The 27,115-nt window shown below is 56.3% G+C and overlaps 10 protein-coding genes across 10 annotated transcripts; 6 read left to right on the top strand and 4 right to left on the bottom strand.

Annotated features, from left to right (window-relative positions):
* Positions 1-2,691: 2,691 nt before the first annotated feature.
* On the top strand, positions 2,692-4,601 carry BBK36DRAFT_1157740 (tricorn protease domain 2-containing protein; the record flags this gene model as incomplete). The annotated part of the gene is made up of 2 exons (XM_024894034.1): positions 2,692-2,799; positions 2,883-4,601. The coding sequence occupies 2 exons, from the start codon at positions 2,692-2,694 to the stop codon at positions 4,599-4,601; spliced, it is 1,827 nt and encodes a 608-aa protein (XP_024751381.1).
* Positions 4,602-4,841: 240 nt separating this feature from the next.
* On the bottom strand, positions 4,842-5,667 carry BBK36DRAFT_50187 (glycosyltransferase family 1 protein; the record flags this gene model as incomplete). The annotated part of the gene is made up of 3 exons (XM_024898171.1): positions 4,842-5,016; positions 5,135-5,273; positions 5,358-5,667. 3 exons carry the CDS (start codon positions 5,665-5,667, stop codon positions 4,842-4,844), a joined length of 624 nt encoding a protein of 207 aa, XP_024751380.1.
* A 354-nt stretch (positions 5,668-6,021) lies between these two features.
* Positions 6,022-7,532, top strand: BBK36DRAFT_1134820 (hypothetical protein). Its single transcript, XM_024892430.1, is given in 5 exon segments — positions 6,022-6,603; positions 6,667-6,669; positions 6,686-7,282; positions 7,352-7,395; positions 7,429-7,532. The coding sequence occupies 3 exon segments, from the start codon at positions 6,031-6,033 to the stop codon at positions 7,280-7,282; spliced, it is 1,173 nt and encodes a 390-aa protein (XP_024751379.1). The 5' UTR covers positions 6,022-6,030; the 3' UTR covers positions 7,352-7,395; positions 7,429-7,532.
* A 1,505-nt stretch (positions 7,533-9,037) lies between these two features.
* BBK36DRAFT_1167340 (aldehyde dehydrogenase) lies at positions 9,038-10,759 on the top strand (the record flags this gene model as incomplete). The annotated part of the gene is made up of 2 exons (XM_024895034.1): positions 9,038-10,241; positions 10,362-10,759. The coding sequence occupies 2 exons, from the start codon at positions 9,038-9,040 to the stop codon at positions 10,757-10,759; spliced, it is 1,602 nt and encodes a 533-aa protein (XP_024751378.1).
* A 385-nt stretch (positions 10,760-11,144) lies between these two features.
* On the bottom strand, positions 11,145-12,437 carry BBK36DRAFT_1167339 (hypothetical protein; the record flags this gene model as incomplete). The annotated part of the gene is made up of 3 exons (XM_024895033.1): positions 11,145-11,973; positions 12,181-12,227; positions 12,315-12,437. 3 exons carry the CDS (start codon positions 12,435-12,437, stop codon positions 11,145-11,147), a joined length of 999 nt encoding a protein of 332 aa, XP_024751377.1.
* Positions 12,438-13,223: 786 nt separating this feature from the next.
* BBK36DRAFT_2882 (hypothetical protein) lies at positions 13,224-13,595 on the bottom strand (the record flags this gene model as incomplete). The annotated part of the gene is made up of 2 exons (XM_024898011.1): positions 13,224-13,405; positions 13,487-13,595. The coding sequence occupies 2 exons, from the start codon at positions 13,593-13,595 to the stop codon at positions 13,224-13,226; spliced, it is 291 nt and encodes a 96-aa protein (XP_024751376.1).
* Positions 13,596-13,858: 263 nt separating this feature from the next.
* BBK36DRAFT_1114142 (hypothetical protein) lies at positions 13,859-17,506 on the top strand (the record flags this gene model as incomplete). Its single annotated transcript, XM_024889993.1, has 5 exons — positions 13,859-13,902; positions 13,961-14,380; positions 14,448-15,592; positions 15,929-16,318; positions 16,413-17,506. The coding sequence occupies 5 exons, from the start codon at positions 13,859-13,861 to the stop codon at positions 17,504-17,506; spliced, it is 3,093 nt and encodes a 1,030-aa protein (XP_024751375.1).
* Positions 17,507-17,919: 413 nt separating this feature from the next.
* BBK36DRAFT_1133088 (Sedlin) lies at positions 17,920-18,694 on the top strand (the record flags this gene model as incomplete). The annotated part of the gene is made up of 3 exons (XM_024892065.1): positions 17,920-17,970; positions 18,059-18,384; positions 18,484-18,694. 3 exons carry the CDS (start codon positions 17,920-17,922, stop codon positions 18,692-18,694), a joined length of 588 nt encoding a protein of 195 aa, XP_024751374.1.
* Positions 18,695-18,950: 256 nt separating this feature from the next.
* On the bottom strand, positions 18,951-20,963 carry BBK36DRAFT_1157732 (mitochondrial ATPase; the record flags this gene model as incomplete). Its single annotated transcript, XM_024894033.1, has 1 exon — positions 18,951-20,963. The coding sequence occupies one exon, from the start codon at positions 20,961-20,963 to the stop codon at positions 18,951-18,953; it is 2,013 nt and encodes a 670-aa protein (XP_024751373.1).
* A 1,196-nt stretch (positions 20,964-22,159) lies between these two features.
* On the top strand, positions 22,160-26,514 carry BBK36DRAFT_1139563 (hypothetical protein; the record flags this gene model as incomplete). The annotated part of the gene is made up of 4 exons (XM_024893315.1): positions 22,160-22,492; positions 22,602-22,671; positions 22,730-26,131; positions 26,192-26,514. 4 exons carry the CDS (start codon positions 22,160-22,162, stop codon positions 26,512-26,514), a joined length of 4,128 nt encoding a protein of 1,375 aa, XP_024751372.1.
* Positions 26,515-27,115: the final 601 nt, after the last annotated feature.

Genomic DNA, 27,115 nt, shown 5'->3' with positions numbered 1-27,115 from the left:
TTGCTAGGGGGAGGAGAAGGTATGACTTTGCAGGTGAAGTTCCTGTGTACGGAAGCGACGAGCCGGGGGTAGGGGGCGTGATAATAGTAAGTGGCATGTTGGGGTTTCTCCTCTCTCGGGCTCAGGCTCAGGCTTTTTGCTCAGGCTCAAGGGGGGACCCCCGGATTTCCCATCGTGAGGTTGCAAGGGGCGAACGGCCGAGGAAAGGACGGAAGGGAAAGACAAGGTGATAACTGACGGGATGGGGCGGGATTGTGCTTTTGTGCCGTGGCCTGTGTTTGTGTTTGTTCGGTGTTTCTTGTACATACGGGGACAGAGGAAGGGCATTGAAGGGAGAAATCATCAGCATCGCATGCCGCCTCCCTTGAGCAGGAGGATGATGGGGAGATGGTACAAGTATCACCCAAGCCTCGTGGAAGGGGGCGCACCGACGATGCTACGGAGCACGGTATCGTATTCCGGAGCAACAATCACCGCCCAAAACTGACGATGCTACCTCGGACTCATGTTAGTGCTTCTAAGCGCGGCGTGGCCTTGAACAGAGTTTACGCCGCCAGCCCAGAAACCGAGAGGCATGTACTCGTAGCATATCGGCTCTCTCTGTGCGACTGGCGGTGATACCCAGATGGAACTCACACGGTCAGTTGGCACTCGACAGCAAAAGTGATGGAAACCTCGTATCTGCCGGGGCGTGATGCAAAACGGCCACCGGTGGGCTATCGCCAATGTGATGTGTTACAAGCATTCAGATGTCATTGTTTTGCAAGTGGTGAGTGAGTGAGCGAGCGACTGGATCTGGATCAATGAAAAGGGATGGTGCAAAGTCAGGGAGTCGCATTGGAATCCATATCTGACGCCGCTGGCCAATCGCAGAGGCAGGTCGACAACGGCGAGAAATGGGAGTGCGGCTGTCTGTGGAGGCGCGGCCGCCGGTGGACTAACGTGAAAACGGAAGATACAGCAGAGGTCCAAGATGAAGCTCCCTTGTTGGAGTAACCGTGGTGATGATGGTGGTGACAAGTAATGGTACATGGCAGGGCAGCGTTTGTGGGCGCTGGAAGGGGGTTGCGGTGATGGAGAATATTGACCGCTCTGCTGGGCCAACGATGAATTCAATCAATTGGGGTCAATTGGCTGCTCGGATTGGCCAGGGGAGCAAGGGATAGAGTTCAATAGCTGCGGATGCCCCTGGATGGCGCCAGGCTTGAGACAAAACTCTCTTTCTTCCCGGTTCTCATTCATTACCTTATGTAGTCTCCCTCTGCCTCGCTCAATCATACCGTTGATCTTTCTTCCTTTCTTTCATTCTGGCGATCCCCCAGAAACAAGAGACGAGGATACAGAATACGGGAGGAAACCTGGTTCACAAGCTCGGGAGCCCGAGCTCTTCGCTTCCGATGGGGGTGTTCGTCCAGACCAGACAAGAATCGGTGTAGAACAAGTCTTTGCTGGGGTTCGGGCGGTCCGAGCGTTCTTTTCACCGGAGGATCTCTTCCTGTATTACCCAGTCTCTCTCTGGTCGATGGTTCCATGGAGCTTCTCTTTTCTTCTTGAGTCCCGCCTGCAACGGAGAGATGATACTGACGATGGTGCAGCAGAGGTAGGATAGTACTCGTACGAATATTGGGACACTGATGGCGGCGTGTTAGTACATGTAGTGTGTCTACCCCTGTGCGGGAGGCGCAACGCCACGGCACCCGGTCGCTGGTTAGCAGCGTCAACTCGCCCTTGCGGCTGAAGGCTGGGCGGGGATGAGAGTGAGGTTGTGTCTCTCGTCTCTCGTCTCTGCCGACAGGGGGGTTCCACCACGGCGATGGACGAGGTTGCACTTGTGATGGACTCGGAGTGCTGGCAATGGAGCCTTGCAGTGGTGCTTGGGCTTACCTTACCTGCCTGTTGAGGGCAGCTGCAGCTCCGGGCTGGCCACGCTGCAAATGTTCCGATGCAGAACGATGAATTGGTGGTGAGCATCTTGATGTCTGTTATTCTCGTGGTGACATTCATCTGTCCCGGCGAGAAGCTCGTTCATTTTGGGCCTCCGTATCCGATCAGCTTGTACGCCGGTTCGGCTCGATAAGAGGACGTGACGCCATTTGGGCAACGAGCAGGCATCAACTCTGCACACGAAATACCCAGTATGCATATATCTGAGAGCTATTCACCAGGCATCAAGTTTGATATCGGATTACTCCGCAGCTCATACCCAATTGCTGCTAGAACGTGATGCTGATGCCTGATGCCAGACAGAGTTATCAAGTACATCAAATGCCTTGTTATATTAGCAAGTGCTCGCTGACGACACAGCCAGGCAGATGAATAGAGTCGCGCCATACAAAGATGCCGCAGCCTGTCGAGCACATCTCTCCCAACATATTAAATCATGACAATACTGATCAGCTCGAGTCAATGACAAAAGGCATAGTATTAAAACCACCAAACTGATCCGCAGAAGCACAACATCACCCGAAGCTCGCTTGTGCTGCTCCCAACCTGAAGCCTTCAACAGCACCAAGTCTTAGTTAGTGACACTTTAGCTTGGGCCGACCTCTCCCCAGTGCCCCACCATCGACTTACAACTTGTTCGTTTCAACCCCTCCTGGATCACGAAGCTCTGGTTGCTCGACCCCCAATCATCCGCCAACCAAAGCTACTTCCGATCAACCAGCTCATCTGTCGGCATCAGTCGCGACAATGGCTTCCATCGTCAATGAACGCATCCTGGCGGCGGCCCCCGTCTCAAGCCGAGGCCAGGGAACCCAGCTGTCGGCAGACTCCAAGGGCAAGAGGATCGCATACGCAGTGAGTTGCCCATCACTGACCGCATCTCCGCGAGCCGAGACCTGCAGTACCTCAAGCTGACTTGGCTCGGTGTGGTATTATAGTCTGGCAAGTCCATCTTCGTCCGGTCCATCGACGACCCCTCAGACTGCAAACAATACACCGGCCACACCCACCCCACCACCATCGCCCGCTTTGCGCCCAGCGGCTTCAAGATTGCCAGCGGTGACGCTGCCGGTATCCTGAGGATATGGGAGCCCGAGTCCATCGAAACCACGCGAGGCGAATACCCCATCATCTCCGGCCCGCTGCTGGACATTGCCTGGGACGGCGACTCCCAGCGCATCATCGCCGTGGGCAATGGCCGCCAGAAGTTTGGCAAGGCCATCATGGCCGACAGCGGCAACTCGGTGGGCGAGATCATCGGCCACACCAAGTCCGTCAACGCCGTGAGCATCACGCCGAAGCGCCCTCTGCGTGCCGTCACCGTCGGCGATGACCGCAACGTCAACTTCTACCACGGTGTTCCCTTTGAGTTCAAGAGCGCCTCGACCCTGCACGGCGGCTTCGTCTTGAGCGCCGTCTACTCGCCCGACGGCTCTACATTTGTGACGGTTGGCCAAGATAAGCGGATACAGCTGTACGATGGCGTCACGGGCGAGCCGCTCAGACAGATTGGCGAGGGCGAGCACACTGGCAGCATCTTTGGTGTTTCGTGGACCCAAGACGGCAAGAAGTTTGCGACTGCTAGTGCGGATCAGACAATCAAGCTGTGGGACGTCGAGTCAGGCAGCGTTATTCAGACGTGGAAGTTTGGCGATGGAGTGAGCGTGCGGGACCACCAGGTTGGAGTTGTCATCCCCCACGGTCGGACAGACGGCCTCATCATCAGCATCAACCTGGCGGGTGAGCTGACGTACCTGCAAGAGGGCAAAGATGAGCCCATCAGGGTTATCCAGGGCCACGACAAAGGAATCACGGCTCTGACGGCAGGCTCGGACGGCAGCGGGCATACCGTCGTGACGGGCAGCTTCGACGGCCGTGTCTGCTCCTGGGACCTTGAGACTGGCGCCGCCAACGTTCTGGATGGCCAGTCTCATACGAACCAGATCCCCCAGTTTGCCACCAGCTCTGGCAAGATATACAGTGTAGGTTGGGATGATACTCTTAGGACGATTGACGACTCTGCAAAGACCTTTGTCGGCGAGTCGGCGAAGCTTCCCAGCCAGCCCAAGGGAGCGGCTTCAGTCGGTGACATCGTCTATGTAGCCGGCATAAGTGGCGTGGCAGCTTACTCCAACGGAAAGCTGCTCAAAGAGACGCCTCTCGACTTTACGCCCGACGCCATTGCCGCCTACGGGTCCTATGTGGCCATCGGAGGACAGGGCAACACCGCAAGGATCTACACCAGCGACTCCAATGGTAACCTGGAATACAAGGAGTCTGTGTCCACCCCTCTCGGCACCGTTACTGCTCTGGCTTTCTCCAAGGACGGCAGCCACCTGGCGGTGGGAACAAGCGTGGGGAAGATCCTGGTCTTCAAGGTCGGAACTTGGGAGCTCGTGACGGACCGCTGGTCGGCACACACCGCACGAGTCACCTGCATCTCCTGGGAGGACACGGGCGCGTATGCCGCAAGTGGGAGCTTGGACTCCAACATCTTCGTCTGGTGCCTGGAGAAGAGGCTTCAAGGCCAGCGCATCAAGGCGCCGAATGCCCATCTGGACGGCGTGACGGGCATCACTTGGATCGCAGGCACCCGGCTGGCGAGCTCTGGAAAGGATGCGACGGTCAAGATCTGGGAAGTCAATGATCTTCCTTGATTCAAATGTATATAGAAAGAGGCCCTTTCCATCTGTCCTTTTCCGTTGCGAAATTTTGCCATGATTCCCAGTCATTATAGCTCCAAGTAGATAAGCATGCTCCCATCTGACGAGCCCTTCCCAAACGCCATGCCTGAAATTACAAGATGAAAAGTGATATGCTGCTGCTGTTGCTTTCAAGCAGACCGAGTGTCAAAGTCAACCGATCCACAGGGCCAGACGACCACAGAAGCCAAACGCCTAGTCGTTGGTCATCTGGGCGTCCTCTTCTTTCTCCACCTCTTGCGGATGCATTTCCCACAGGCGAAGGGCGCCAGTGTCCTTCTGCGGCTTGATTGTGTGAGGGGGCCAGCGAGACTTGTTGTCTTCCCAGAGGAGATCTGCCTTATGGATTGCTCCTTCAAGGTCCAGGTAGCTGTGAGTAAGACATGGAGTCAGAGACTGTGAACTTATCACGGCGAGGTCCTGAGGTAAAAGAGAAGAGGCCAAAAGGCGGGGTAAGGGAATGAGCGAGCGAGAGGGGTAAGATTTACCTTGCTGTGCTTGTGATTGCGTAGCCTTCTTTTGCGAGGTGCTTGGCCATTTCGGCTTGGTGGTTATCCAGCAGCGTCTCGTTTGGTACGACGATGACTGGAAGGCCAACTTTCCACGCATCAAGAATTGTCCCGGTTCCTAGGTCATCATCGTCAGTCTGCCTTTATAACCCCTTCGAGCCTTGGCATGAAATCGCATATAGCAAGACCCGGAAATATTCACCTGCATGAGAAACAACCACCCCCATCCGGCGCGACCCGCTCCAAGCCTTGCACAGCACCATCTCGTCCATCATGAGATTCTTCGTCGTCTCGAAGACGTCCACAGCCAGCCCCTCTGGCACGCGATCCCGCAGCGAAGCCAGGCGGGCGCTCGCCCAGCCGATGTCGGGCCCGCACTGGATGCGAAGGGACGTGAAGCCCTCGGCGCGGAGGAAGTCCCAGAACGCGGGCTCAAGGACTTGTTCCGTCAGTTGCTGGAAGCCGACGGTGGCGCCTACTGTTACTAGGCAGTGCCGCTGGAGATGTGCCATTTGGAAAATGGAGCGGCAAAAGCCATCGACTCGAGGTTGAGATGAGAAGTTGTGTGATTTGGATGACGGGGGGGGAGACTTGTATGAACTGAGCTACTAGGTACCTATCAACCAAGGTGTAAGTTCGGTACCCGGAGACATGTCACTGCTATCGAGGCGCCGCTTCTGTAAGGTGAAGTTGATTCACCGAGGAACACCCGCGGTGAGCCGCCAATTGCACCTAGCACGGAACAATCTCGGCAGCCGCGAGTTGTCATCCCACCAAAAATTTGAGGGTGCATCTACATTGCCCGTCCCGCATCCCGCGCAAACGAAATTCCCTGGGTGTGCGGCCGCAACTCGACATTCACCCTCTTTTTCGGCATGGCTTCAGCATCGAGCGCCGGAAGGCTGTGCATGCTGGCCTGCCGGCGGGCACTCCGCGTGCCTCGGATGCCTCGAACACAGCCAATTGCCTGGCACGCGCCGACAACAGCGGGCCGGGCGTTCGCTACCTCGCCGCGGCGGCTGGCGGACGAAAAGGCCGGGCAGGACGACGACGGCGAAGGCGATGCGTACAAGACGCTGGACCTGAAGCAGTTGAACAAGGCCTTTCTGGATGGCGTCACACCCGAGAGCTTGAAGCAGCTGGATGAGCTGGCGAAGAACAACGGATACACGACGGTGGAGGAGTATCTCGAGGCGACGATGCGGGAGACGCCCGGGTGGGCTTCGGAGGACAGGGCGCTGGAGGAGGATCTGTACAGAGACGACGTTGGCGAGAAGCCGAACAAGTCGTCGTTCTGGTTCGACGAGGATGACCCCGAGACGAACACGGAGGAGCACGATGAGTTTGACGAGGACGACATCACGTCCATGGCGCACGGCAAGCTGGACGAGATACGGGATATGAGGCACTATGATCGGTTGGCGGTCTGGGAGATGCCTCTTCTTGCCAGTGGGTGCCCATCCCGGGGCGTTGGACGTTACGTTACGTTATGTTATGAATGTTCGGCTGACAAGTTTTGACAATGCAGAATTCGCCAAGCCATTCGTCCCCCCTACAGAGAAGCAGGTGTTGAGGTGGAGGTACACGACATACATGGGAGAGTCCCACCCCGCCGAGAAGAAGGTGGTTGTGCAGTTTGCCCCCGACGACTTGGAGCTTTCCGATGTACAGACCGAGAAGCTGAAGAAGCTCGCTGGCCCGCGATACAACCCCGAGACGGAACTCGTCAAGATGAGCTGCGAGAGCTTTGAGCACCAGGCGCAGAACAAGCAGTACCTGATCAACCTGGTCAACGACTTGATCGCCGCGGCCAAGGATCCCAAGGACACCTTCCAGGACGTGCCTCTTGATCTGCGGCACCACAAGGTTGAGCCGAAGCCCCAGTTCCCGAAGGAGTGGCGGCTTACGGAGGAGAGGAAGAGGGAGCTGGCCGAGTACCGGCAGAAGGCGGCGATTGCCGACGCGAAGAGGGCGGAGCAGGGATTGCTGGTGGACGGGCAGAAGTTGATTGACGACTTTTTGATACAGAAGCTGGCGGAGGATCAAGAGAAGGAGAAGGTTGCGCTGCTAGAGGCGGTGCCGAGGGCGGCAAAGTCGACGGGAGGAGCCACAAGGGCGAGGAGGTGAGGGGAGCCCTGAAGGGGAAAAAAAAAGGATAAGGGATGAAAAAGAAAGGGCAAGGCGAATCATATCCGGACAGGAAAAGCATGTCGGTGACGGATGGGCGATGTATATGTGTGATGCCTACCCGGTACTTGGTGTTCGTTTTTGGGGGGACATGCCATGTTTTGAAAGATGCCGAAAAGAAAAAAAGACATGTATAATAGAAGACCGTGGGCACCGCTTTGCTTGGGAGGGCGGTTGGATGTACAATATGGAATTTTTTGACGTCAACTGATGTATATGAGGTGTACGACAAGAAATGGTTCCGTCCGCTGAACATGGACTAATGAAGCTTAGGGATGTGGTTATGATCTCGGCTAGACTTGTTGTGTAAGGTAGGGTGTAGTATATGTTCCTCTACGGTGCGAAGCTCTCTCGCAATGTTCACTTGGTCGACTTTTTGAAAAGACAGGCCCCTGCTTATTAGTTCTAGGCGGATCTCAAAATCTTTGTAGAACATCGGTGCCTGAACCAGCCTTGGGGGGCGATACATTAACCGTTGGATTCGTCGGAGGCGATGGTTTCTCCCTTGCCTATCCTACTGAGAATAATATCGACAGGCATTGAGCAGTTCAGAGCAACTCTTCATAAAACAGGTCGATACATTCAGAATCACTTCGAAGAATTTGCCTTGGACAGAAGCCCTGGTTCGGACTCTGAATTAGGCAACAAGCTACACTCGGAAGAAGAAGAAAGCCTTTATCTTAGGTAGATGAACGATTGGGTGTTTGAATATCTATTTATTTAGAATAAAAGACGAAGATGTTTCCCATCATACTTTGGGTGTCAGTTCTTGGGAGTGGCAGAGATGAAGGTCTTTGTGAGAGGCTTCAGGAGAGACGTTCAATACGTAAGTAGTGATCGCCTCAAGTTCTCACGTCAGATTTCAAAGTCGACATCTTGACCTCGAGCTCCGCGTTGATACCAGAGGATACACTACCTTTTCAGCGCAAATCACCGCTATTCCGCAGCTCGGTCGGAATTGCTGTTCAATAGGTAACCATCCAATCTATCTGCAGCGGGGCTTGTTATTAGCTAACAACTGACCAGATGCCTCGGCTCCTGAGCTGAAGCTTCGTCGTGCCCGGATGCAGCCACCTCAACACGGACTGCACACTTGAGCCGGGATTCCGCCTGTGGTCTGCTGGTATACAAGCAAAATCAATTGCACCACGGAACGAAAGCTGTGGGGGTAAGAAGCCGGGCATTTTACAAAGTACAGCCATAGAAACCGATGCGAGGCGAGTGTGACTTGACTTTGGTGACGAACTAGGCATTACTGCTAGCGGCAAGCCGCGGGGACCGGCATGGATTCAATTTCTTTGGAGAAAACGAACCGGGATTCATAGCAGATGAACTGGAGCCAAAACGGGGTTGCAGTTGGTTGCCTTTGCCTTCAACGGCTGTTTATTAGTTATTTCCACATGCCATTTGAGCTGCTGCTTGTTGCCGCGGTCTGCGTTGGGATTGTGCGGGCTGTGACTGAGATGCCAGAGAGGAGCCGGCCATTGCGACGCTGAGAAGCCGGGAATGCTGGTTGTTGCTTGAACTTGATTTGTTTTCTTGCAACTCTGCACTCCGGAAGCATCACCACCATCTTCGTCACCAAGCATCAACAATCGCCGATTGTCGCTTCAGAACAGCTGCTGCGCTGTTGCCCTACTTAGTACTTAACAGATTGAAAGCAACCTCTCCAGCCAGTGCTGTGACTGCAACACCATGGCGCTCGCGACGACGACGACGACGAGCGGCAGCGGCAGCATCCCGCCGCTCGAGCTCACGCCGCTCGACGACATCACGGCCAAGCACAAGACGCTCCGGGCGACGTTCCGCTCCGGCCGCACCAGGGACGTCGAGTACCGCAAGCAGCAGATCCGCCGGCTGTACTGGGCCATTGTCGACAACGCCGAGCTGATGGAGCGGGCCCTGCACCAGGACATGCGCAAGTCCAAGTTCGAGGCCAACATCTCCGAGATCGACTGGTGCAAGCAGGAGTGCCTCGACGCCGTCGCCGGCCTGGACGACTGGGTGCGCGACGAGCCCGTCCGCGGCATGCCGCTGCAGTTCCTGCCCATGAAGCCGCGCATCCGCCACGAGCCGCTGGGCGTCATCCTCAACATTGGCGCCTACAACTTCCCCTTCCAGCTCAACATCACGCCGCTCGTCGGCGCCATCGCCGCCGGCAACACGGTGCTGCTCAAGCCGTCGGAGCTGGCGCCGCACTCGGCCATGGTCATCCGGAAGATCGTGGACGAGGCGCTGGACCCCGAGAGCTACGCCTGCGTCAACGGCGGCGTCGACGAGACCAAGCACATCCTGGAGCACAAGTTTGACAAGATCGTCTTCACCGGCGGCCGCCGCACGGGCACCATCATCGCGCAGAAGGCGGCCGAGACGCTGACGCCCGTGCTGCTCGAGCTGGGCGGCCAGAACCCGGCCTTTGTCACGCGCAAGGGCGACGTCAAGCTCGCGGCCCGGCGCCTGCTGTGGCAAAAGTGCCTGAATGCCGGCCAGGTCTGCCTCTCCCACAACTACGTCCTCGTCGAGCGCTGCGTCCTCAACAAGTTCGTCGACGAGCTCAAGAAGCAGTACGCCGTCTTCATGCCCCAGGGCGCAAAGGCGAGCACCGACTTCTCCCGCATCGTCAACCTCACCCACTTCAACCGGTTGAAGAAGATGCTGGACAGCTCCAAGGGCACCATCGTCATGGGCGGGTCAATGGACGAGTCCGACCTCTTCATCGAGCCGACCGTCGTCTTGGTCAACGACGTCAATGACAGCATGATCGTGGAGGAGAGCTTCGGGCCCATATGGTCCATTCTGCCCTTTGATACCTTGGATGAAGCCATCAACATGGCCCACGAGGTCGACCCGACGCCGTTGGCTCTCTTCACCTTTGGCTCGGATGCAGAGAATGAGAAAGGTGTGTGTCATTTGCCGCAAGAGAGAGCAACATGCACTCTCCCCTTAGCCCGGTTGTCATGAGACATACGTGAGAGCTAACCTAACATTGCTTTTGCAGTACTCAACAGCGTGTCATCAGGCGGAGCCACCATCAACGACGGCTTCTTCCACTCCATGCTCAACCAGCAGCCCATCGGCGGCGTCGGCACGTCCGGCACGGGCAGCTACCACGGCTACTACTCCTTCAAGGCCTTCAGCCACCAGCGGCCCGTCGCAAAGGTGCCCGGCTGGGCCGACAAGCTGCTGCGCGTGCGGTACATGCCCTACTCGGCCAGCGAGTACAAGCGCCACCGCCGCATGAACGCGCTCAAGCCCGACTTTGACCGCGACGGCCGCCTCGTCAAGGGCCTCCGGTACTGGGTCTCCGTGCTGCTGAGCCTGGGCTCCAAGAGCGCGGCCGGCCTCGTCTTTAGGTGGGGGGTCCTCGTTGCCTTGGCTGTGACACTGGGTCTGAAACGGAAGTCTCTAGGGATGTGAATCAGGGGAGGACCAGCAAAGCGTAGTAATGAGGCTTCTTCTCACTTGTCAGGCACATGTAGCCTGTTCATTTACAGTAGCTCCCTTTGTTGGAGGACATCCAGTGAGCAAGAAGGATGAGCTTGAAAAAGAAATTGTATATCGGTACATTTCACTTCTGTAACAGAGCTTCAGAAGCTTGAGATATAGTGGCTTCTGTAAAGCCACGTTTCATGTAGCGATCAAATAGTATTGCCCCGGGTTTGCCTTGCGAATCTTCTCTTCCGTGTTTAGCTAGCTGAATTATTCTTTAGTTGATGAGAAAATCGTCCCTAACAGATTTCTAAAACCCAATCCTTAAATGACCAGTACAGCTTTTGCCTCGTCTCTCTCCCACTCCCGCTCTCTACCGCCCAGATAGTGCCGCAGCAAGCCTCTGTCCCCTCTCACCCCCAAGGTAGATGTCGTCCTCGGCAGACTCCCTCCCAAACTCGACAGCCTCGAGATAGCCCCTGGTGACGGTGTCCTCGTCCACCCTGACGCCGTTCTCCACCAGCGCGAGGATGACGCTCCGGCAGCGCGCAATCTCGCGCATCGTGGGCACGTCGATGTGGTTGTTCTGGCTCGAGTAGATCTGCGAGCTGACGCTCTCCTCCATGCGGTTGATGGTGGCGGCCTCGGCGGCGACGTCGCTCTCGACGTGCTTGCTGATCCAGATGTAGCCGTTGACGCCGAGCAGGACGTCAATCTTGCCGCCGCCGTTGGCCGTCTCCATGGTCCACAGCTGGCGCTTGGAGCGGACGACGCCGCCGCCGCCGCCCGTGCCCCCGACGGCGACGAAGACGCCGTTGCGCAGCTTGCCGTATTTCAGGCTGCGCGTGTGCAGGCTGGCGGCGCCGTCCTGGTGCAGCTGCTGGACCTCGGCGACGAGCAGGTCGCCCTCGGCGAAGAAGCTCCTGATCTGGAGCTCGTCCGTCTCGGTGCGCTTGCGCAGGATGCCGCCGGGGAGGTTGATGGCCGAGATCTGCAGGATGGCGAGCTGCGCGGCGGCGACGTCGACGCGCCAGCGCTTGGCCTGGACCTCGACGATGCGGCCGACGACGAGGTCGCCGATCTCGGGGGTGTAGCGCGCGCGCAGGGGCCGCACGGAGAGGAGCTTGTTGGTGCGGGTGAGGGTGCCTGCGAGGGAGGAGGTGATGTTTGTTGTGTTTGGGGGGACGTATGTTCCGTGGCCGCTGGGAGGCAGAATTAGTATGGCGGTTGAGAGCCTTTGAGACGGGAAGGCGTTCTATGTGTAGCTTTGATGTGATATGATGAGGTCGGTTGATATGGTAGGGAGGGGAGGAAGAGAGAAGGGAGGAGAGTGATGATGGTGATGCCGAAGACGGATGATATGTGATAGCACAATGAGACAGGAGGGAGATGTTCAGGGGATCAAGTACCGCATCCATTGGGGATTCGACGTGATTACTGTCCCCGGAGTGAGAATCTGATCTCTGGCGTCGGCCTCCTCCTCATCCAAGTCCTGGTCCTCGTCGACGCTTTCGCCGTCCTGCATCTGTACGTCGCCCTGGACGGCCGCTCCGCCCATTTCCGAGTCCGAGTCTGAGTCTGAGGGAACGTCCATGTCGATGTCCATTGCGCGCGGTCGCCGAGGGGCCGGCGTGTTGGGCTGAGGGTTGAGGATTGTGATGGGCATGGCTGTGAGATTTGGTGAGAATGAAAGAGATGGCAGAGGAGCGCCGGGAAATTGGGGCTGGTAGCCTGAATGAGATCCAAACTGGTCCGCTTATCTGTTAGGGCTATGCTGCTATATCGACCTTGTGGTGCTGAATGGTGTTCTTTCTGGAGACGGTTTGATTTTCATGTATTGAATGAGTGAGTGCTGCTGCTTTTGCTTGTATGAAAAAGTTCAGTGGTGATAGAAGGTTCAAAGTGGGGCCGATGTTTGGCGCTGCCGGACCTGCATCACACTTTTGGCTGATGAGCTGCTGGAGGGCGACGACACGGCAGCTTGATGACGATAAGCAGAGGGACCACGAGATGCTCCTGAGACACTTGATCTTGATTGAAATATATACGATTTTCTTTCACCAGTATTGTACACGGCACTTGCTTTGTAACAGCAAGACTCGACAAATCCCTGACTGATCTCTGCAAGTCCGTTGCGAAACGTATGTACATATACTTCGAGATGCCTACCAAAATAGGGAATCTTGGTTACAAGAGGAGAGAATGTAGATGATGCATTTAGCTTTTCCCTGTGTCCAGACGCCATATCCCATGCTGTTGCCTAGTCATATACAAGAGAGATGATACACTGATATACACGTCCACTGCTTCATCCAGCCACATTCATCATGCCCCTCGCCGGTCATGCATGGAGTCCATCCAGTCGTAGAGCCCTTTAGCTCGTGCTGCGCAGAGGCGAGGGAGTCGCAGGCTACACAATTGCGAGGAGATTCATCGATCCTTCAGTGATGGCTCATTTAAAGGCCCTCCAGAGGCCCATCCATGCGAGACTGGCCGAGATGGTGACGATGCCAAACTTGCGACTCCTCATGCCGAACATGGACTTGCTCTGCAAAATGACGGCCCTCTGCTTCTCCAGCTGCGACATGCCCGAAAAGTAGCTGTACGCTGCAAGGCCGAAGAAGGCACCGCTTCCTGCGAATCAGTCAGCCATACAGCTTCTTTTCCCATCGCATGGAGAGCTCGAAGCTAATGCATTATTAGATGGTTACCAACCGATGACTTTGCAGGGCAAGCAGTCGTCGCCGCGGTCCTGGCGCAAGACGTCCTGCAGCCGCTCTGGCTTCTCGAGCGAGTGGAGAGTCGGGATCTTGTCGCCGGCCATGTTGAAGAAGCCCGCTGTTTGACTGTCGAGAACAGGTTGATAACAGGGTCTGTCTGGCTGGTGGGAGGATTTTGAGCTTCAAGACGGGCTGTCATGCAACGACAAGCAGTGATTGGTTCGTCGGAGTTAGTCAGCGCTCCGGTACTTGGACTGAGTTTCGTCATGCGGTACCAAAGCAAGTACTCGTACTCGGTAGTCGCGCGACTCAATTGCTGGAGCTTCTGGCAAACCGTGTTGCTGGGCAAAGGCGCTGGGCCGTCATCATGAACGGCGTTATTGAAGCGCTGCACATCTACGATGACAACAGGTGAGCCGCTCGCCCTCTGGAGCGTCTCTGGAAGCTCTGCTGACTGACCTTGTCCAAGGAATCCCATCCTGTCGCACACCTACACGGGACGGCCTCTCTCGGCCTCCCACCTTCTGGCCCTCTACCTCGAGCATCCGTTTCCGCGGCCGAGCCTCATCTACCTCCCCAACGCAAACCCGCCGACGCTCGTCTTCAGCCTGACGCACTCCAACCTGCTGTTCCTGGCCACTTCGTCCACCGAGATCGAGCCCCTCCTCGTGCTCGAGTTCCTGCACCGCATCGTCGATGCCTTTGAAGACTTCGTGGGGGCGCCCTTGCTGGCCGTCAAGCTCGAGAGCAACTACGATGTCATTGCGCAGCTTCTGACGGAGATGTGCGATGCGGGCACGGTCAGCACTACGGAGCCTAATGCTCTCCGAGAGGTCGTGGAGATGGAGGGCTGGGTCGACAAGCTGCTCGGTAGCATCAACCTGCCTGGGTATGTGCAAAGCAGATATTCTGGTGGGATGGAGATCATAGCCTCATGTCAACTAACGCGGGAGCAGGAAATCTCCGCTCAACACAAGCCCAGCTGCACCGTCACTGATAGCCTCCAACACGCCAGCCCTGCCCTGGAGACGAGCCAACGTACGGCACACCTCAAACGAGCTCTACGCCGACGTCGTCGAGACCTTATCCGTAACGCTGGCCCCTTCAGGGAGGCCGCTGGCTGCATTCGCGAATGGAACGATTGCGTTTACGTCAAAGGTGTCCGGGGTTCCCGATGTCCTGGTGACGCTCGGCAGTCCGTCGGGCAAGCACAACATAGGCGGCATCATGGAACTGCCCGTCTTCCACCCATGCGTTCGACTGGCAAGGTGGAATGAGCGACCCGGAGAACTAAGCTTTATACCGCCCGATGGACGATTCATTCTGGCTGGCTACGAGGTCGATCTGCTACCATATACCAGTGGGAAGAGTGGGAGTGTCAGCTCCAACAATCTCAAGCTTCCCGTCAGCCTCGAGGTCAAGACCGGGCTTGGGCCTGTGGGATCTGAGTTCGAGGTCAGGCTGCAAACAAACAAGATCTTCGGCACGCCCAATTCATCATCAGCAGTGAGCCAATTGGGCCGCGCAGGAGTTCCTGGCCGGCTGGGGTCACCGCATCCCGGGAGCCCAAGCTCGCCGCTACTAGACGACCTGATTGTCACCATTCCTCTGCCCGAAGATGTGAGGAACCTGTCTGATATCAGGCCGTCCAGGGGGGATGCGAGCTTCAACAGAGCCGAGGGGCGACTCGAGTGGCACATCCCGGCCAAGGAGATGTCTGGCCCGACGTCTCATTTTGGACTGAGGTGTACGGTGGTGGGATCTCTGGCCGACGACGAAGAGGAAGAGTTTGATCCTACGGGATTCGGGTTTGGCACCGACTATTCATACAACGAGCCGTACCAAAACACGGCGGCCGCCACTTCAGGCAAGGAGAAGGTGGGCGTGGATGAGGAGCAGGACCCTAAGAAGGTAGCGCAGAACAAGATTCTGATGCCCAGTTCGGCCGCCGTGAGCTTCTCTGTCAAGGGGTGGCTGGCGAGCGGGCTGAAGATTGAGAGCATTGTATTAGACGCGAGGAAAAGCCGGGGGCTCAGCGAAGGCGTGAAGCCTTACAAGGGCGTCAAGTACCTGACGGTCAGCAAGGGAGGAGTAGAGATTCGTTGCTAATAGACTGCTAGACACAGGATTGAACTGCCCTTCTCACCGTTGAATCTTTTGTTGTCGTGTGGAATAGATGACAGCGTCCAGCCAAATGCCCGAGTCAAGTCCGAGGCAGCTTCAAGGCTACCCTAGCAATCATAACCCCCAAACAATACCATTGCTCCAGGAAGCTGATGCTGTGGAGCCAACAGACTTGATTGTGCCAACAATGATATGCAGTGTCTGTCAAGTCAATCAATCCATTGATGCCGAGTCTGATTGCTGATACCTTACTTTTACACCAAACAGCCAAGGTTCGGTGAAGCTCGGCAACGGCTCAGAAGGTCGTTAGCAGTAGTAGCTTGTACCCCACGTGCTTCCTGTCCAAGTGCGTCACTGCTTCTGCATCCTCGGATCAGCTCTCCTTCGTCTTCACTTACACCGCTTTCGCATTCCATCCTCAACATCCCCCATGCCGATTCTGGCTCTGCAAAGCGCGACATTGAGCTGAGATCAGGCGGAATCTCTGTGGCTCCCACCATTGGCCGTCGCAAGGCCATGAAGCGCTTCGCAGGCCCTGTTCTGCGGCGCCGGCGTGGCGCGAGGGTCGGCCGGGATGCGTCAGAGCTGACACGGGCTCTGCGATGCTGCGCGCCGGCCGCCTCCTTTGGAGCATCTGCTGCGTGTCCGGTGCGATGGAGCTCGAGCCGGCCTGGGAGGCCGCGGACGGCGATTTTCTTCCCGGGTGAGCTTGTTTCTGCCTGTTGCGAAATGCCCGAGGTTGGCGCAAGGGAACTCTTTGTGACTGATGCGTGTGATTGCGCTGTGCGCTGGGGCAGGCCAGGGAGTGCAAAAGGTCGGCATGCTGTCGCCGTGGCTGGAGGCGTTTCCCGCGACGGCCTCGCAAATCATACAGGAGATTGACCATGTCGCCGGCTTCAAGATCTCCGACGTCATCCAGGATGGCCCGTCCAAGGTCCTGACGCAGACGACCATGGCCCAGCCCGCCATCATGGCCACGTCCATCTTCATCCTGCGCATCCTCGAGCGCGAGTTCAACTTTCGGGTCGCCGACCATTTCGACTTTACGCTGGGGCATTCTCTGGGCGAGTTCACGGCACTGGTCGCCGGTGGATACATTGCGTTTGAGGACAGCTACTATCTCGTGCAGCGGCGCGCAGCTGCCATGTCGGAGGCGACGAAGAAGGCGATTCAAGAGTATGGAGGCGAATATGGCATGGTGGCGGTGATCACGGAGCCGGAATACATGCAGCCCTTGATCAAGGCGATACGCGACTTTGTTGGGCACTCGAGCGACGGGAGCAAGTCGGAGAGCAGCCAGGATGTGCCGCCGATTGAGCAGGTGTTGATTGCCAACATCAACAGCAAGAACCAGATTGTCCTGAGCGGCAACATGGAGAGGATCAAGATGCTGATAGCCCATGTCCGCCAGTTCCTGGGCCACGATCCGCGCGCCGTGCGGCTGCACAGCGACAGTCCCTTCCACAGCCCCATTATGAAGCCCGCAGTGACGGTCATGAAGAATCTGCTGGCGAAGAAGAGTCGCATTCCTGGTCGGGAGGACGAAGACATGGTGACGTTTCCCGGGTTGATGCCGTGCATAAGCAACGTCTCGGCTAGGCCGTTTGAAAGTAAGGAGCAGCTGAAGGATCTGCTGGCCAGAGGGTGCCTCGAGACGGTTCGATGGTGGGCCTCCATCAAGTACCTCGATCAGGAAGAGAAAGTCAGGCGATGGGTAGGCATTGGGCCTGGTAAAGTAGGAAGAAATTTGGTGGGAAAAGAGGTGGGCATGAGGGGGAAGGATTTGGTCAAGGGAGGCGGCGTTTGGGCGATTACAGATCCGTCCGAGGTGGAGGAGGTGTTGCGCGGGTTGGAAGAGACGGCGAACATAGTAGATGACGAAGATGAGTGAAGGGGGAAAGTCTCGTTGAAGAAGATGTCGGTTTATAGACGAGTCGGATGATGGGAGAGGTGCAGCAATAGTGTATAAGATAACATGTAAGATAGGCGGAAGCTGTGATGGTACATTGGCTGTCGAGTATATTCAAGTGAGATGTCAATTATTGCCAACATTATTATTATTTTGTACTGATATCCCTCGATACTGAATTCATGACTTCAGTGTTCTAGTTTCGTTCAAGGAGAGCGTAGGCATTTACATGTGAAGCCTCTATGTTTAGTCGCGGCCACCCCACAATGACGGACGAGGCACCTCAACTGTACTTTACATACGTGCATCCCAGCCCACTCTGCAGCTCAAGCTCCTGCAACTCAACCTCAACCTCCAAATCCCCCCAAAACCACAGCAAACACAAAAACGGCACAATGTCCGCCGCAATACCTTCAGTCGCCTGCCTCGGCGTCATCGGGCGCAACGTAAGCCTCAACCTCACTCCACCATCTTCCCCCCAATCGAGAACTCAAAGCAAAACAGCAAAGCAAGCTGACTGTTGGAAACTCGCAGAACAACCCCCTACACATCTCCATCTTCCCGTCCTACGACCCCCTAGCAAACGCCTTCACGCCGATCCGGAACCCCCTCCAGTTCTCGCTCCTCCTCTCCTCCACCATCGACGTCTTCGACCTCCGATCCAAGAACAGCACCGCCTCGGGCGACTTTGGCCTGCTGCACGCCATCGACGACCGCCTCGCGGCGTACGGCTTCGAGACCAACACGGGCGTGCGCATGGTCTGCATCGTGGACATGCGCGGGCGGCGCGTCGAGGCGGGCGGCAGCGGCGTCGGCCCGAGCGCTGCTGCTGCCCTGGGAACTGGCGGCGGCGCCGCCATGTCGGCTTCTTCTTCGTCTCCCTCGGGCGCTGGCGGCGGTCCCTCGACCTTGGCGAGTTCCTCTGCGGCGGCGGCGACGGCGAGGTCGGCCGTGGGGAGCGTGGGCGCGGGGCTGCGGGACGCGGAGCTCAAGCCCGTGTTCAGGGCGATGCAGAGCGCGTATGTGAGGCTCCTGCAGAATCCGTTTTACGACCCGGACGAGCATGCGCCGCTGGGGGGCAAGGGGGGAAAGAGGATCACGAGCAAGAAGTTTGGGGACGCGATGAAGAGGATAGGGGAGGCGTGGACGCCTGGTGTCATGGCTTTGTGAGGGAAGTGATTTGAGCTGAGTTGGAGAGGGGAGAGAGAGAGAGAGAGGGAGAGGGACATGGGCGACTTGGGCATTTGCATCGGCGTTTTGGGAGAGGAGGGGAGGAGGGCTGGCTTCTTTTCCTATTTTGATATCCGTGATTGATATGGTGGTGCTGCCCTGGCATTGATTTGCTGTCTAGCGGGCTTGTAATATTCTATGCAAAACTTTCTTATTGTTCCTCTGATATACAACGTCCTTCGACTCTTCGCTTTGCTCAAACCGTCCTCTCTTCGCTCCGCTTCTTCAGCTGCTCGATTCTCCATCGCGACAGCCCTGCCACCTCATCCACCTCCACGCTCTCCCCCATCCCCTCGCCACTGCCCAGCTTCTTCTTCTTCTTCTCCCTCTCCAGAGCCTCCTTGACCCGGTACGGCCTCGACGCCTCTCCGCCCTCCCAGTGCCGCGCCTCCATCGCCAGCGGCTGCCACCAATCCCCCGTCCTGGCGTGCCACCTCGCGCTGCACAGCTCCCACAGCCGCGACGCGGCTCTCTTGTAAGCGAAGCGCTCGTCCTCGCCCGTAAAGGCGCTCGTGTTGCCGAAATCGAGCGGCCCTCGTTTCCGCAGCAAGCCAAAGTCCGAATCTTGATCCGGGTCGTATTTGGACGTGGCGGATGCGGTGTCGTAGTAGGACACGTTGGGGCGGAAGGGGGCGATTTGGTCTTGGTAGACCTCGGCCACTGTTTCGGAATACGTTGCGTCGTCGTCTTTTGCTACAGTGCTGCTGCTGAGCTTGTCGGATTTCCCCAGGGGTCTTGACGATGATGATGTCTCTGGGAAGAAGAGGTCGTCGGGAGGACTTTCGGCGCGGATGACGAGCTTGCAGCGCGCTTCGTACATGGCGTCGAGGAGGGTGATGAAGCGCCTTGCTTCGTTCTTGGCCAGGATCGTCAGTATGGGGACGCGGTCGATGATGAAGGTGTGGTATGTCGACGCCATTGTGAGATAGTCTGCTGGTCCGAAGGACTCGACGAGCTTGTCAAAGGTCCAGAAGACGAAGCCGTTGTAGTGGCGCGGTGCGACGACCCGGCGGCCGTAGACGATGAGGTTGGATGGTTCCCATGGAACGGGCTGGTTATCGGATGCTAAAACGATCTGTTGCACTGTTTGTGTAAAGGACTGGTCGTCTTCGTCAAAGAGATAATAGTAAGGCGGCCTCCTCTTCCTGGCCTTGCCGCTCTCGTCTTCTTCCTTTCGCTCCACTGGCGCAGCGACTGGCAAGGCGCCATTGACGTCTCCGTCTGCTGCTTGCTTCACAGGAGCAGCAGTAGGACTGGAGTCTTCTTCTCGCCTCCGCCAATCCTGCGCTCCCTCCATCTGCCAGAAGTCGCACCGAGCCTTGAGCACCTCGAGGAAAGCGGCAAAGTCGCTCGTCTGGCCAAAGAGCTCTCCGCGATTGCGCGACGCGCCCCCGAAGATCTTGCCCATGAGGCCCCTCGACGTCGGCGCGTAATCGATGCCCGTCGCTTTCTGCAGCTCCTCGGGCATCCGGTTTGACGAGGCGACGAGAACGCCGCCGAGCTGGAAGAAGGCGACGAACAGGTTGCTGAGGATCTTGCTGGCCGCTCGGTCCGGCAGCTGGAACTCGTCCAGGAAGAGAATGGGGGACTCGTCGACCAGCTTCTTGGCCATCCAGAGGAGAGAGTACTCTGCGGCTGGCGAATCGGAAGAAGAAGAAGAAGACTGGGGAGGACTGGATCTTCGATGTTGCTCAAGCTGCGATAGCGTGTAGAGCATGAACGTGTTGAAGTGCCATCGCTTCTTCTTCTGCGTGGGCAGGCCCTCGGCCAGCAAGTCTAGAAGCATCGACTTTCCCGTGCCCACCTCCCCCGAAAGGAACAGTCCCTTGGGAGAGTCAATGTCAATGGCCGTCTGGTGGTTCGTCAGCACCCGGGTCAGAGCGAGGCTCTCCCTGCCCTCGGGCGTGCTGAGCAGGTGCTTGAACAGGGGATTCCGCCATATCGCGTGGTGCCGCAGTGCCAAGAGGCCCTCGCCTGTCTCTTCTTCCTGTGACGGTTTCTTCTTGGGCTCGATGAGGCGGGCGACTTGGTCTAGTCGCTGGCGATAGTCGGCTTGGGGGGAGTAGTCCTTTATGCGGGCGTAGACCTTGTGTAGATGCCGTGCCAGGCGGTGCTGAGCGGGATCGGGGGAGTAGATGCCTGCGGCTACCAGGGACTGGTATTTGACCAGAGGGTCGGTGATGGTGACTGCTGTGGAGAATCTCCTCATGCTGTCTGTATGGCTGAGCTGTTTACTTTCTCATGTTCATGGGCTGTGATACTTGGTTGCTTGGTCACTCTAAGAGATTGAGCGGCTGTGCGGTTGAATCATAACCGCGGTTGATGAGAGCAATGGATACGGAGGATGCACGGTTTTAGGATTCGCCTCCTGGAAACAAGAGGGCAGAGAAGATCATAATAAGCTTGATATAGACGACCAAAGAAGACTGAGTATATGTTTGTATGAAGCATTACAAGATGAGGCCAAGTTTGATCAAGTTTTCAGACTGGCCGCCAAAACCTCCAAAATGTAGCTGAGCTGGTGCCACTATAAAGTGCGCCGTCTATTGCAGATCTTGCAAGCATCAGCAAGTGGAAGCAATATTCTCGCAACTTTACAGCGTTGTGATTCTCCAACGGAAATGCCCAATTCTCACCTGCCTCAAGCGGCCGGTGAATCAATATCAAAGAGAATCACATCCAGGTGCATGTTATTCACATATGTTCAGGCTTGGACTCCCAATATCCAGCATTCGAGAAGCATCACGCAGTGCGAATGGCCGTTACGGAGTACCTCTTGTTCGTATGAATATTGTATGCTGCCCCTTGTATAGGCGCACAGTTTCCCCAACCACGAGCGGATTCTGCTCTTGGTCGCTGAAGACTGACGACAATGTGACTTTTCCTTTTGGAGATCCTCGACACATCGTTCTCAGGTATCGCTCCTTGTTTCACGCGGCGCTCTGGTACTTTTTGCCCAGGTACTGCGTGGGTGCGTCAGATGCTCCGGCGAGTCAGATCAGCGGTACTTGTAGAGTACTTCAGCCACCACGCCCATCGCGCGGGCGCCCAAGTACCATCTGGGGCACAACCTCCGTGCGCCGGGGAATTCTGCCCATTTCCAGTTGTTTTTCGCCCACCGCCAGCAGCGCCAATGAATGAAGCCGCTGTTTTGCTTCTCTCACGCACTGCACCAAACCCATACCATACCACATCTGTTTGCCTGGGGGCCGGAGATCCATCTTGCATCTTCATTGCCTCAGCTCCGGCATTTCGACATGCCCTTCTGAGCTCCTTTCCATCATCGGATCCATCTCCCGCCGCCGCTCGAGTTCGCCAGCAGCTGCCATCGCGACTCGCGCGCCCGGCGCGATCCCTGCGATCTCAAAATCTTAGCCCTCCTCACAGCTTTTGCGTCGAGCCACCATGTTCTCTCCATCCCAGAACGAAGGCGGCCCGGCCACGGCGACTCGCTCCCGACGGCGGTTGCGCCCCAAGAGCCAGGAACAGCTTGTCGCGGCTCCGAAGCCAAAGAGGCAGCGCGTGCCCTTGAGCGAGCAGACGTCGACCAACACAGACTCCCAGCCTGAGATGGCTGAGGTCAGACCCGAAAAGGCTGCAACGCCCGCCGAGCCCAAGAAGGACGTCGAGAATGTGGCTCCCGTGCAGACCGTGCTACGCAAGGAGCTGATTGTCCGGACGAAGAAGCCCAAGCACGGCGATCGTGCTGCTCAAAAGGGCGATGGAAGCCTTCTCCTGGTAAGCTGCATAGCTCCATCAAGCTTCAGAGCTTGGCCTCGTCGCATCGAAGAATCTTTCATCGACTTTTCCAATTGTCCAATGCTGATTCGTCTCTTTTATGCTCTAGACAAGTACCAACGCATACACTGTTAGCAAATTACCAGCGCTGCCCGACAGAATCCGGAGTGACTGGTCTGGTACGCTTTTCTTGAAGTTTTTTTCCGCACATGCGGCCTCGCGTACTAACTCGAGCAGGGAGCCAACACGCCGACATCTTCTCTTCCTTCGGCTACGCTTTAACGCTGACACCTACCCATGCTATTGTTTGGCCCTACAACTCGACCTCGCAATCCCCCGAGACCTTCACCTTCACTCTACCGTCCTCTTCGAAGCCAAACGACGCCCTCCCCGTAGGATGTCTCGTCTCTCCCTCTGCCTCTACCACCGAGCCCGGCCTGGTCGTTGTGATGGCCAGCACCGGCAAGGTTGTCTTTTGGGAGTCCATCTCCAGCGCCGCCACATTCGCCTTTATCAAGAAGGACAGATCGGGCGTTGAGCATATGATCTCTGGAATGTCATCGGGCGAAAAAGTGGTGGCCATCACCAATGCAGAGACCGCAGGGTTTCTTTTGACTTTCAACAGCGGACGTCTCGCCTATATGAACGTACGCGATAGCCACGGACGACCGGCCATCTCTGTTCAGTTTCTACGAAGCAACCTGTCAAGCACTACCGGTGGCCTATTCGGCACCATTCGCTCCGCCTTTTCGCACCTGGGCCTCAAGGGGGACATTGCGGCTGTCCGGGCTGATAGGTCTGCGAGAGTTGGCGAGAAGAACATTGTGGCTCTGACGAACAAGGGTAAGCTGCAGTCGTGGAAAGTTCACCGAGGAGGCCATCACGAACCGTTTGGCGAATTCGACGCCCGAGAATCCATCATTTCTGCGCTCTGGGAAGCCGACCCCTTCTGCCGCGACTTTTCGGCCGACTCCTTTGAAGCTCTCGACTTCTCCTTCGTCCCGAGGGGCTTGGAGCACAAATATCTCGACCTCAGCAAGCTTAGCGCCGCTACTGCTACGGATGACCCGTCTGTTCAGCAACTCTTGCTGCTTGTCAGCTTGACCAGTCGGACCGTCTCCCGTTACGCCCTTGTAGAAGTCATTGTAACTCAGAGGAAGTTCCAAGTAGGCATGATCCGACCAATTACTTCATACAGCACACCTGTCTCGCAGGCGGACTCTATTCAGGCGGTAAGGCCGCGACTCTATCTGCCACGTCCCGCGCTCGTGGCCTTTGCGGTATTCGATCGTGCCGCGGTAATAGCGTCCATCGCAGTGTCGCCCGAGTCTCCTGATTCTCAGCTTCAATCCGACACACACACCCTATCTCCTTCCTATGAAGATGTCATCGACTTTCGCGAGGATAATGTCCACGAGGTTCTTGGATCTGGGTTTGAAGAAATGCCGCCCGCGTCGACTTCCAGCGAGGAAAGCCGAGCAGCTCGAGCAAAGAGCAAAAACCCAGCCGTGGTACTGTTGGTCCGCGGAGCCGGCGTCATTCGCATTGCAACCACGGATGTCGATAAATTCGCCAGCGATCAACCTCCACAAGTGTCTGCCAAGAACAAGCTGGAGCAGGCTGTCTTCTTTGGTACCAAGAAGAACAACCCTCTGGTGTTTAATGCCCGCCAGGAGATCCAGTTCTCAAAGGATGAGATCGCTCAGGCCGCACTGGAAGTCAGCAACGAGATTCTGAGTTCGACCACCGCCTATATTGCGACCCTGCCCGCCTCGTTAGAGGAGAACCTTATCGCGCGCTCTAATGCCTTGGAGAAACTCATCCTGCACCTCAAGGCCACGGGGGCCCATCTGGACCGTACAACTCGCTGGGCTTTGATGCACAATGCAGAAAAGATGCACGTCGCGACGCTTCTCTGGAAACGACAAGAGGCCTTCGTTGCAGCACGCCCAGCAGACCTTAAGAAGACTTTGATCGGATACATTGTTGAGTTCATCCACGAGGACCAGAAGCATAAGCCCAGCCCCGAGGTTGGCGAAGTCGACCGCATCCGCCATTGGTTCCTGAACGACATATTCCGCCTTGAGCTCTTTGTGGCTTGGGCATACGAAGTCATCAAGATCTTGTACAAGGACAAACTCTTGGATGACGCCAAGGTGACATACATGATTTACGAAGCCATTCAAATCAACATCTGCGCCCTGCTGGGGGCTCTGGACTTCCGCAGAACGAACCTTGTCTTCTACGGGCTGGGTGACGAGAAGTTGAGGTTAGGCATCCTGCGCGACGGATACGAAGGCCTGCCCGAGCCCTGGACAGGTTGCCATTATGTTGCCAACAACATCGCGCGCCTAGTTGAGCTCTCGGATCAGTGGTATTTGAAGTGGACTCAAACGGATGCAGAGGAAACCACCAAGCCAGCCCACAGACCGGATCCAGCTTTCATTGAAAAGATTTACAAAGACCTTCCGGCGGCTATTGACGCCATGCTCACCTCCATCCTGGAATATTCTCGATGGGCCGAGACGACACCAGACCAAAAGTCCATGGGCCAGACATTCGCCAAGGAATACCATAAGGAAAGGTACGAGAGACCCATCAGCCTTGCGCGGGCAGGGAAATATGATGAAGGAGCTGCCATCGCCGAAAAGCACGGCTGTCTGGAAGGCCTGGCAGTCATCCTGCTCGACCACATGGAGGAGGTCGAGATGGTGGGCCGCGAGCCCGCACTCACCGCTCTGGAGCTGGAGAGCCTGGCCATCGTTAAGAGGGAGCAAGCGGAGCGGCTCAAGTCCAAATTCACCCGGTATGGCCAAGAGTTTGCCTTCCCCGTTTACGAGTACCTGCTCAAGAAACACGGGGTTGAGGCGGTGTTGGCGTTTGAGCTTGAAACATCTGGCTACAAGACACGGTTCCTTCGCAGCAGGCCTGAGCTGGCGCGGATATCGTGGATCAACGACGTTCAGCAAGAGAAGCAAGTCGGCCATGCTGCGGAAACGCTTATCCACCTTGCTCTTGAAAAGGAGCAGCAAGTGTGGAACAAAAAGATTGAGCTCAGTCTTGGGAAACTGGCCCTGTTGGCTGAGGAAGAGCAAAAGTCGCAGTCATCAGGCTCCAAGGCGACTGCAGACGAACTCCGCATTGACCAGCAAATCAAGCACGTTGACAAGGAGCTCGTCACGATTAGGATCCAGGATCAGCTCTACGCTCAAATTCTCCCCAGCACTTACGACGCCGTTGACGAAGCCGCGGCTCTGAATCTTGCCATGGAGGTCCATGCTACCAACGTACCCAAGCGCCAAAAGGTCCTACGCCAGCTCTTCGAAGATGGCATGGAAAGGCTGCTGAAGCACGAGGTCCTCGATCCCATGACACTCATTGATCTGTTGACCCTGGCGGATATTAGCCCAGAATCCCGAGAGATGCAAGCACATCCGTTTTGGTTGGCTCTTCAGGTGGCCGAGTCTAGTTGCAGCAGCGATGAGCTCCGGGAAGCGAAACGGCTCATCTGGAGGAGGCTCTTCATCCGAGACGACTGGGCCAAGATTAACGACACGCAGCTGAAAGATGACCGGGAAGTTGTGGAGAGACTGGCAAGCACCGAGCTGTATGCCATGCTCTCAGACTGCGTTCGAAACCGTAAGTTGACCCCAGAGGCATGGTACGAAAGGAAGAACAAAAGCTAACACACTCGAACAGAGGATGCCCAAAGCGAGTTTAGGCCTATGACGCCTAGAGAGGCTCTTGGTGCTTTTACTGAGCAGCTCGATCGTCGTTTCCGCGACTTTGACGCGAGCATGAGGACCAAGCTCATCGACTGTATGCATCACGAGGACAAGCTCCTTACGCAGCACATTGAAAAGAACCGTCTCACAGAATGGCTGCGCACCGCTCTGGAAGCCGTGCAAGCCGAGCACGACAAGGAGAAGCGGGAGACGCAGAATGCCATTGCCCCCATGACCTTGGGCGCGCCCCTTGTTGGCGGCAACACCACCACTAACACCAATGGCAAGGCTCTGTGAAGAGAATCAAAAGGCCACTTGGGGGAAGGTTTGAATAAGGGGGGAAGGGAAGGGAACAGAGGTGGGGAGATGATGATCAAATGAAAGAAGGGAAAACAAAAAAAAGAGTTAAAGAGAAACGAAATGATCTTGGCAATTGTCTTTTGTCATTGGGCGGCGTTTGGCTAAATCCATTCATGGTTCTTATCTGTTCCATCATCAATGCTGTATTATAAAAATCCTCGAGCAGGACGAGGGAAAGGGAAGATCGACACACACAGAAAGCGAGGGGGGGCCTATCATACTATACAGAGGTACCCTAAGTCTGAGAGCGAGAAAAGAGGAAGAGAGTGTCACTGCTACTGCTATCATGCTTTCTTTTTTTCAACAGCACAGAATGCTTTGGATCTTTTCTGGTCTGTGTGTTTGTTATAGGTAGCTCCCTTGAGTCGGAGAATACGACATGGCGGGTTTGCATGTTCTTTGCACGAAGCGTAGACAAAGACACGCTTCATTCATAGAGAAAATTGTGTCAGACGTCAATTCATTTCAGCACTAGGCATATCGTGATGGCTACCCATATATAAACCCTGTCTTCCTTCTCCATAGTCCCAAGAGCATC

The sequence above is a fragment of the Trichoderma citrinoviride genome, assembly GCF_003025115.1.
Source record: "Trichoderma citrinoviride strain TUCIM 6016 unplaced genomic scaffold BBK36scaffold_4, whole genome shotgun sequence".
Classification (NCBI taxonomy): domain Eukaryota; kingdom Fungi; phylum Ascomycota; class Sordariomycetes; order Hypocreales; family Hypocreaceae; genus Trichoderma; species Trichoderma citrinoviride.
Note: the sequence above shows the minus strand (reverse complement) of the source record. Positions and strands in the feature narration are given on the sequence as shown.

Coding starts and splice junctions, on each gene's coding strand:
- BBK36DRAFT_1134820 (XM_024892430.1), top strand. CDS start 6,031: ATGGCTTCAGCATCGAGCGCCGGAAGGCTGTGCATGCTGGCCTGCCGG.